The sequence below is a fragment of the Falco punctatus genome (genome assembly GCF_963210335.1).
Source record: "Falco punctatus genome assembly, chromosome: 2".
In the NCBI taxonomy this organism is placed as follows: Eukaryota; Metazoa; Chordata; class Aves; order Falconiformes; family Falconidae; genus Falco; species Falco punctatus.
The window spans coordinates 22,408,176-22,418,487 of NC_137581.1; the positions used below are offsets into that span (position 1 = coordinate 22,408,176).

Below are 10,312 nucleotides of genomic sequence, written 5' to 3' on the forward strand. Positions count from 1 at the left end.
TGGGTTTGAGAAGTGATAGGAAATGGATCGAGAAAAAAAAAGCTCTTAAAATACAGACGTGACTGCTGGAACATGAAACCCCCAAGTCATGGACAAGGTAAAGTAGCATTTGTGTGTGTGTGTCTGTAGAACTGAAGGAATGTCACTGGAATGCAGGTAAAAGAAGCCAACACCAAACCGAACCACTGAGACCTCATTGGTCCTATCAACACGATTTGCTGGGAAAGCTGAGGAACAAACAACGTGCCCCCTCCAGTGGAGGGGAAATACTTGACAATTCACATGCAGCAGGACAGGAATATAGTATGGGAGACTTCATGTTTGCTATTCAATAGCTTATGATCTCTACACAAAGAAATCTCACTGTACTTTTGGATATTCCCCCACAGCAGTTCAGTTACAAGTACCCTGGTCATGCAGGATCTTGTCTTGAACCACGTATGAAATTGTGCTCTCATGGTTACACAGCAAAACCCCACCTCAATGAAAGAAGGCACAGGGAATCTCCCTTTACCTCTAGTCCATTAGTGTACCAGTTGTGCAAGATTCCAACCAGTTCATTAAAAAACGCAGTACAAATAATAATAATAATAATAATAATAAATAATTCCCTATAATAAGGATTTAAGTTAAAATTGACCTTGAAAGAACCTACCAGCAAGGCAACGGCGAGCCACAGGCAGGTTTCTACAGATGTGGCACTTGGGTCAGGCAGCTTTCAAATATAAAGGAAAACCATAAGGAGACAAGGAAGTAGCAGAAGGCACCCATGTATTCAGTAGATAATGTCAACATCAGGAGCTAACAGAAGTAATAGAAAAAAATAGTGTAAAAAATTAGCTAGCTCAAATAATCACATTTGAAGCTCCTCACTCTTTAATCACATCAGCAGAGTTCTTAATCATATCCTTAAACTCACCTAAATCTCATAAGAGAATCCCTTAGAACTAATTTTCAGAATAAAAAGAAGCACTTTGTGAATCTTTTGACAAGTTTTTCACTTGCAAAACTGAAGTAGACATCCAATAGCTTAACACAGGATTTTAATAGTTTCTCTTCAAGGTTGTCACGAGCAGATACTTTAACTGAAGGACCTGAAAGAGAAGTGCATTTGCAAGGGTCATCTGTAGGCAGATAAAGTCAGTTGGACTCCTTACTTGACTTAATTCTTTCTACTACTCAGAATACAGAAACATTTCTGCATTGCACAATTCTGCCCTTCTCTAAGGACTGAGAGGCACAGTGCTCAGAAGATAAGCTTGGTAACATTCAGCTTGCTTACAGAAACCCCAAGAGTCCTTTGCCGTGCATTTTTATCTACCGTAACAGCTAACACCCATTGCGGAAACACAAATACGCAGCTGGGGAAAACAAAGTGAAAACTGAGAGACCAAACATCAAGAATGATAAATCTTACATACCTACAGAACATGGCTCAACAGTAATTCACACAAAGCCTCAATTATTTACTTCACAACTTTATTTCTTTGTAAGTTATTGGTATAAAGTTTAATATCTAATTATACAGTAAACTGGGGACTTTAAGGGAAGCTTGTTTTGTCTTTTTAGTGTCTTTTGCCATTTGGTCCTCAGACTTAAGAGGACTAATATTTTATGTGTACCTTAAATTTCTGTACAAAAAACATTTCAAGCCTTTGTTTTGTTTTTCTGAGTAGGATGCACAAATCATGCATATTGTAGACAATACAATGGTCAAGGAAGTATTTCCCTCTTTAAACTAAGGCAGTTAAAAACCCATGAGCATCAACTGAGTAACTTGGAAGAGTGAAAAGGCTTTCTCAGTACTCTACTCTTTGAGCAAATATCATGTTCAGTAAGACACACCCTCTTGGAATTATCATTGATTTGATTGCTGTCTGCATTGAAAAAGACAGATTGTCAAAGACAGCATTTAATTATGTACATTTTATAATGTCACTAACCCATCCACTTTTGAATACGAACTCATCAGCATTAAGCATTGTGTAAAAACACATGCAAAAATAGCCATAAAATTTTTTAAATAGAACCAAATTGGCAAGTTTTTGGAAAGGATATTTCAATGTTAAAAAAAATATAGTCTATTCAAATGAGCACTTCAAGTAACTTAAATATATTTAGCAAACATGTCCAGCAAGAAACTCTTAGTAAAAGAAATTGTTCTTAGAACAAAAAGCTAATGAATGGCTATTTAGACACTAATTTTTCAACACAGTGGTGGGTCTGTGTGAAACAATTCGTAATCTAAATAAAGTGAGTCCATTACACTGTAAAAAAACCCATACATTAAGCAGGCCTGATTAACTATTGCATTTCTGTATTTACAAAAGTGCTTGGCATAACAAAATTACCTAAAAAAATATAAACTTTACCGATATCATTTGGTTCTATGTGTACTCCTAGATCTGCACTTGAAGAAAAATAGTATTTACATTGTTATTTAGACAAGTTTCCTGTTATTTTTAAACAAATTTAACAAAACTCCCCACACAAATGGACGCCTATGTAAGTCAATTCATTTCATCTGGCTCATCATAAATAGAGCAGAAGCAAATCCTTGAGTACTGAGCAATATAATTAATTCTAGCCATTGTCTGTGGCATTAGAGCCCAATACAGGCTGCCGACAAATTGGGCAAGTGGAGTTTTCAGAAAGCCAGCGATCAATACAATGAATATGAAACTCATGCATACAAGGTAACTGCCTTAGCTTATTCCCTGTTACATACTCATTAATGCAAACACTGCATGTTTTACTTATTTCATTTTCAGTGTGAATATCCCCATAGTTTCGGGTAGAAAGATTGTCAATCTGCTCTTTGGTTAAACCTCTTAAATGATCATCATCATCATCTTCATTCAGCAAGAAGAAGTGGGCAAGTCGAAGTATGGGCAGTGTTCCATTTTCCACTAGGTTGTTCGCATCTTGAGACTGCCTGTTATCTTGGTTTTCATTATTGCGCCCGTAGCGTTGAATATCATTGCTCTGTCCATTTGTTTCCCTGTTGCCTTCCACTGCATGCCCGTTTCTAGATGAAACCGCACTTGGATCACTGCTACGGTTTGCTGAACTTGAGTTATTCTGCTCTGACTGTACATCCGGTAAGTGATGACCACCTCTTGGCACTTCTGAGTTAGATTCAGTTTCCATTAAAGAACTCAGTTCTCCAAAGCCTGTCATAATTTGTCTAAGGATTGATCGAAGAGCTGCTGATGAAGGTTCACCAAGCCCAGTTTCTGAAATCCGACGAAGAGGTATCCGTATAGTGCTAACATAGGTTCGAATACCCGCACGCTCCGACCGCGATATTGTACGCCGAAATCCTCCACTGTCACTTTCAAAGGTAACTATGTTTTCTGCCATTCCTACTCTAGAACGAGTTCTACTGGCAATACTGTCCCGATCTCTGTTTTCTCCAGGACGAATTCTTCTCACCTGAAGATCTAATGTAATTGTTGGATGCCTTCTAACAGCAGCTACTGGCCTACTAGATTCCTCCTCTTCCAAAGTTATACCCAAGGATGGGGCTACACTGGAAAGTAGAGGAGTCTGAGTATTACCTCTTGCTTGTTCTTCAGCAGACTGTGGAGAAGGTTGAGCTGTTTGTCTTCTATTTCTACTGCTTTGCTGTGTGTTTCTGTCCTGCCTCTGCCCATGTTCCTCAGAACGAACAGTATCACTTTGCCTTTGCAGTGGAGAGCGGCTTCGACTACTTAAAGTAGACCTCAGCCGCAGAATTTCTAGTCTTTGGTTTGCACTCATCCGAACATTAGTTCTAGCTCTACCTCTCGTGACTCCCGTAGAAGTACCTCTTTCTGGCATTCCTCTTTGTTCACTGCTAGCTGCAGAATTATTATGTGTAGCATTTGTTTGCGAAAGGCCTCTCAACTCCCTCGTTCTACTCCTGAGCCTCCATGAGACTGGATGAGAGGTTGCTTCAGGCAATTGTGCCACAGAAGTTCTCAGAGACCTGGTCCTTGCAGTGCTTGAGGCCTCACTGTTGGCAGCTCTTGCAGTCCTGCTCCTCGTTCGTGGGGTTGCTGGACTGACAGCTCTTGAACGTCTTCTTTCTAAATACATTCTGCTACTACTATCTATACCCACATACTCGTCACCAGTAGTTTCAAAACTGTTATGCTCATGATTTATATTGATTTCAAGACTAAATCGAAACTCCCCGCTGTTTGGATTTGTTCGACTCACAGCTCTCCAGGTTTGGTTCCCACTCTGTCCACTGCGAGTGGCATTTCCTGTGCGACGGAACGTGTTCAGCCATTCAAGCAAGGAGTCACCATTTGAGTTTTCTCCAAGGACATCAGAATCTGAGAGAAACAAAGAATTGCAAACATTCAAACAACTGCATGCTCAGCATACTACGATGCACTCCAAATCCTCTATGCTTGCTGGGCCCTGACTTCAGAAATGACAGAGTAGCCGGATAGCTACATCGCTACGGTAACATAATATCGCTGAAAATATGCTGTATGTAAAAAAGTCAGCAAAACTCATCAGTTGAGCCTAGAATTCTTGTCTCACTAGCAGATACACAAATAAACTGATATGTTCAGATGGCCTCTTCTGAGAAAGTGTTCAGATTTGGGCAGTCCAAAGTTAAGTTGTATTTGTCCAATATGTGTCCCTCACTTAAGCTATCAATTTGAAGGTATCCTAGTGAACTAATTTTGATAAAACAAGGAAAAGTACAATAGATTCATTTTACTTCTGAAAACATTTTAAAAAATTGTTTTCTATTAGTAGTGGGATAAATGAAGCATGGTTTTGACAGATTTGCTCCTTTTGTGCAACTAGTACTCTTCCTACTACAATATCCACAGCTCTGTACCCAAATGTCCTCCCACTACGAGCGCAAGAACAGATACAGTTGTGGTTAGTACTGTGTATAAAGCAAGCCAAAGGTCATGATCACAGTGAAGGTTTCCCTTAAAGGGATCAGATTAAGCTTTCCCTACTCCATCATCTCCCTCTACCATGAAATATGCAAGAACTTTGGTGTCTTCATTTCTGACTTGCCTATTCCTCTCCTAAATCTGACCAGAACTGGCCAAATTATTAAGCTAATATTGCTGGAGAACTGAAGACAGTCAGTGCACATAATACAAGCCTCACTCCATTAAAACAAACAGAAATAAAACAACAAAACTAACAGAACAGTGGAGACATTAACTGTTTCCTACTAACTCCTTCTCTGTTCCAGCTTCTCTAATATACAATAAAACCTTTTAAGAATTACAAGAATGAAAATTATTTTTGTGCTATTAAGTTAACTAGCAAAAGGAAACCAGGAAAAGAGAAGAAAGTCATCTGTGGTTGACAATCAGTTTTCATTAAGTATTTCAAGTTTGTTTTCATATCATTAGGAAATCTCTTACTTTTAAAACAATCCACAGAAGCACAATGAAAAAACAAGACTTGAAATGGCTGGTACCGAAATCCATCAGCATTTATCTTAAATACCTGTACAGGACAGTATTTATGCATCACATACTATATACACAAATGAAGAACGTTTACCTCCAACAGTTCTACCTTCACGTTCTCTGTTATTCAGATCACTCTGTGATGTCAGGCACTCCTTAGCCCCTTCCAAGCGCTGCTGCAACTCTTCTGCTGTTATTTCCCCTGAAATAATTTACATTTTGATAATGCTGTTAGATAAGACATTATTATTATTGGCTCAATACAGCCATGCAGAAATAACAATATTTTCTATCTTGAATTAAAATCTTCCGAAATAAGGTAAAATTAATGAAACCAAAAAGAAAATGGCACTACTGTGAGATTTTAACAGGTACACAGATAACAGAGGAAGTAGGTACTAGGGTGGAAGAAAAGATGCAGAATGTGTGTCAAGAGCACACCAACTTCCAATAACAATTCAGAGGCCTCCAAAATTGCCATACCAACAGATATACTTTAATGTCAGATATTGTTTGGATATTTCCCATACATGATGATGTTGCATTTGAAAGAGTAACATTTTTTTTTCAGCTTTAGTATCTATTTAAGTTAATTTTTACTGAAGATCATTAATTTTTAATGGAAATGGAGAGGTTTTTGCTTTCTACAAAGCCATAGAAGTCAGGCTACTTGAGCCATACAACCACATGTGGTGTCTGAAAGCAGCAGTGTTACCTCACATTACATCTTTTCTACTGAAGGTATCCACATCTTACCAGGAGTGCCAAGCAGGTTTCGGTCTCTCATTAACCTGTAATCTTCTTCATTGAGCTCGTTAATGAACTGGTAATAGGCCTCCTCCCTACTGAGGCGCTCCAGCTGTCGTTGTCTCTCATCTTCACCATGACTACGCTCTTGTGAAGAAGTCTGCTCATTGCCATTTCCTGCACGGTGCCTGGAGCGATCCATGATAATGCCAGGCTGTCCTGAACAAAATCAGTAGGTTAGACCTCACAGACATTCCAGTAAGAACTTACCTTATCTGCAGTAAAAAGTTCCCAGCATTTCCATGAAATAGTTTATCAACAGCTAAAGATTATTAAGGTAAACCAAGCTCCATGTTATTTGCCAAGTCGTGTAGTTTATTATGCAAGTGTTTTGCTTGTAGCTTGTTGAAAAATAGCTGTAAGTTCCCTGTGCTTACTGAAAGGACATACCAGTCGGTACAGAAACTTTAAAATAAAAAACCAATGCTAATTTATTTTTTATTTTTTTTAGCAAAATAACGCATTCTAGAAAGTTGAAGTATTAAACCTATTTCTGTTCTCTCAAGTAAAACACAACAGCAGCATGGAGTATTTTAAAAGCTAAAATGCCATTGAAAACATTGTGCTGTAGTTACTGGACTGTAATTAGCCAGTATAGACTTCTGACAACCACAACTACTGCTTTAGAGAAGACTATCTTCCACTTAAAACATTTACTGATAAGCAGGTAAGACTATAAAAGTATCTCTGTCGGTACTACCCCTCACACAGCACAAAGCCTACAGATTCTTTTTTGGTGGAACTGAGTTTTTTCGACATTCTTACATCACTTGTATATTTTCCTTGCACTCTCTAATCCAAGGATTAGCTATCAGGGGGGATACCCATCTAGAGTAAACTGGTATAAAAGAGAAAGGGCTATACTTTACCCACATTTCTCCATCACTTTCAAAATATTCAACCTGTAGGACTAGACTAACAGAAGGCATGGCTAACCTTCCATCATCAGCATTCTCAGCACACTCCTGATCGGTAATTCATCTTCACAGGAAAGGTGATGAGACAACAAACAGACCAAACTAAGTAACTGTTAGATATACATTAAATAAAGAGCAGATCTTTATCAATGCTGCCAACAGATATAAAGAATCAGAAAATGTATTTTCCAACAGCAGAAGCTGGCATACATTTAATATACCTTTCTTACGTTCTCTGTGGGATCCACTCTGATGCATCCTTGGTCTCCTCATTTTTCACCCCATATGCTACTTCTCCTCCCCATAGGTAACGGAACTTCTATTCCTAATCAATCTTTCTACTCATCTGCCTCCTGTGTCAAATACTGCATTTTGATGTATTTAACAGTTCCTTCCAAACGCTTTAACTCACTTAAAAGAAATCAAAGATGAGTCTCTCCCCTTCAAGACATTTTCTATTCCCATAATATTTGCAGGGGTTTTACATTTACTGTTGCCCTCCTGGATCAGCCTCACAAGCTGTAGGCAACTGCTGACTTCCATTTCCCAAAAGGGTTATGTTCAAATCAGGCCATTTCTCATGTCACATTTCTAAACACAAGTTTCTCAGCCAGCTCTTTTTGTCTTGCTACCCTGGTTTCCTCAAAGCAAATGCTATTCCAACCCTCCACACCCCCAACAACACAGTTAGCACTATTATTACCCTGATGACGCCCATCACTTGACTATTATCATGAAAATGCATACTGTACTGAACATTAAAGTGCCTCTGTCCTATATGACTTACAACTTGACACAGGTAAAGCAGGGAGGGGAAAGAGGTCAGATAAAGTTAATTTAGTTTCACCTAAGGTTGCTATTTAGATGAAAGTCTTAAAACAACTAGTGTGTTACTGTTTGCCTGACAATGACCATAGTAAGTTAACAGATTTTCCATTTTCCAATCACTACATTGCTTCATAGGAAGAAAAAAAAATAAATTAAAAATAAACCCCCCACACACAAATTCTTAAGATGAAAAGTCCATTACATGCAGCCCCCCTCAATCTAAATATAAACTGTTGATCAAGAGAGGTTCTTTACTTTTCATTTCTCATCCATAGAAAATCTGGTAATCTTTTCTTCAGATTTTGTGGGTGGTAGAAAAAAATTACTGTTTTGTTGACAACTGTATGGTAGGACGATTAGTCACACTCCTTAAATGATTCACTCAGAAACAGTGAGAAGTGTGAAGCGTTCGGTTGTCCCATCTGTTTAACATAACTGCACAGATGACAACTACTAACCACATTTATCAAACGCCACCCAAACTATGTACTTTGGCACTTAAAATGCTTCAGAGTAGTGAGAAAGCTGGAGGGTATTAACTGCATCAAAATTAAGTACTCGAGCACATAAAATATTTCAAAGTATTGAAAAGTTTAAGGGCATTAACTGCTACGATGTAACAAGTTGAAATCCAGTTATGAGTCAGGATTACTCCTACTTTTCTTTGAAACAGGGGCCAAATGCCAACCGTTTGTCTATGTTTTCTAGAGCTCCCAACCTAAGACTAACTCCTTCAGTTCTTAATTTCTAGTTACTCTGGCCCGTTCTTGAAGATTTAAATTCATTTTTATCTAACCAACATACACCTTACGCTTTTAGGTTTTGGCCTCTTTCCATGAATTACTACCCCCAATTCAATTAGGTACACATCTTCTGAAAGACTACCACCTGATCGCAAGCAAGACGACTACGGAGTTTAGATGAGGAAGCCTCGCTGAACGACAGGGCTATTTAGCATTTCTGTCACATTGCAGCCTCCAGGCAAGATGATCTCACTTAAGTTAAAAAAAAAAAAAAAAATATCAAAAACCCCCAAACCCAGAAATTCCCCCAGAGCCTAAGTAAGGAGAGGAGGGGGCAGGAAAGCCGGACAAAAGGAAAAATCAGAGGTAATTAAAAAACAGGCCGCAGGACGCCCAGGAGGTGCAAGGCCAGGGCCTGGGGCCGCCCGCCTCCCCCAGGCCGGCGGCAGGGCCTGCGGATCCCAGCGCCGCGCCGGCTCCCGCCCTCCGGCCACCCCGCGGGCGGCCACGGGCCGGGGCCCACAACCCGGGACAGGCAGCGGCGGAGGACCCCGGCGGGAGCGGCAACCCGCCGGCCCGGACACCCCAGACAGCGCCTGTTGCCAAACGCCTGGGGGAAGGGAGGCTGAGGGGAGTGACTGACACGGCTCCCGCCCAATTACCTGGCCAGCTGGCGGCCACCGACCAATCGCGACACAGCAGGGCAGCACACGCCCTCCCACTTCTCTCCTCCCCAGACTCCCCGGTAGGGCCCCGCCACTAACCGCCACAGGTCGGATCGACTCCCTCCAGCGCTGCCCACACCCCCGTCTCCCCCGCCCGCCGGGGAGCGGCATCACCCGCTGCGACAAACCGGCGAGGCGTCCATGCTGCCGTCTGGCCCAGGGCCGGTCTGGCGAGAGCGCGGCCGGCGAAACCCCAGAGCCCGTCCCTGCCTGCCGTCCGCGGCGCCGACCAGGGCGGGCCGGATCGGCCCCGCTCCGCGCTCCCCTTCCCTCCCGGCGGCAGGAGCGACGGCCGCCTACGCCAGAACGAAACCGAGCCCTGGGTGTGCGAGCGGCGCACTCCAGCCCCGGTTGCGGTGCGCCCGCACGTTCCCAGCGCGCGAGGGCGGCCCCCGCCGCAAGCCCCGCCCCCTCCCGCGCATGCGTGCCGCTGCGGCGCGGGCGGACGGGGGCTGGATGGGGGTGCGGGCTGGGCTCCGCCTCTCCAGGTCCCCGGCCCGGTCCCTGGCCCTGTTCCCGGCCCTGTGGCCGTTGCCGGACCCGGTCCGCGGGCCTCAGCCCTTTCCCAGCATGCGCAGCCCTCCGGCCGCACGCTGCCCCAACAAGGAAGGCCGGAGTCGCTCGCGGCCCTGCGCCGAGACCCGCCGCCTGCGGCCCAGGTGTCCGGGGCGGCTGCGGGCGGCCGAGCGCGAACGCCGTGAGGGGAGCGGGAGGCGCCCGCACTCCCCGGCCCCGTCTCCCCTCACCCGGGCGGGTCATGCGTGCCGGAGCCGGCCCGCCCGGCTGGTGGGTGCCGCGGGTGCTCTCTCGCCGCGAGTTCTCACTAAATTGTTGGGATTTTGTGTGTGTCTGGT

At 42.9% G+C, this 10,312-nt stretch overlaps 1 protein-coding gene across 3 annotated transcripts; it reads right to left on the reverse strand.

Moving 5' to 3' along the window:
* Positions 1-1,462: 1,462 nt before the first annotated feature.
* On the reverse strand, positions 1,463-10,165 carry RNF6 (ring finger protein 6). Of its 3 annotated transcripts, none has more exons than XM_080376406.1 (4): positions 9,498-10,165; positions 6,195-6,404; positions 5,533-5,640; positions 1,463-4,322 (listed from the first exon to the last, which is right to left on the reverse strand). In XM_080376406.1, the coding sequence occupies exons 2-4, from the start codon at positions 6,385-6,387 to the stop codon at positions 2,584-2,586; spliced, it is 2,040 nt and encodes a 679-aa protein (XP_080232532.1). In that variant the 5' UTR covers positions 6,388-6,404; positions 9,498-10,165; the 3' UTR covers positions 1,463-2,583. The 3 variants fall into 3 exon arrangements, with proteins under 3 accessions (XP_080232532.1, XP_080232534.1, XP_080232533.1); XM_080376408.1 differs by lacking the exon at positions 9,498-10,165 and adding an exon at positions 8,879-8,983; XM_080376407.1 differs by lacking the exon at positions 9,498-10,165 and adding an exon at positions 7,384-8,872.
* Positions 10,166-10,312: the final 147 nt, after the last annotated feature.

Coding starts and splice junctions, on each gene's coding strand:
- RNF6 (XM_080376407.1), bottom strand. CDS start 7,435: ATGAGGAGACCAAGGATGCATCAGAGTGGATCCCACAGAGAACGTAAG. Junction 5,641..6,194: donor AAACCTGCTTGGCACTCCTG/GTAAGATGTGGA, acceptor AAATTATTTCAG/GGGAAATAACAGCAGAAGAG. Junction 4,323..5,532: donor TGAAGGTAGAACTGTTGGAG/GTAAACGTTCTT, acceptor TGTTTCTCTCAG/ATTCTGATGTCCTTGGAGAA.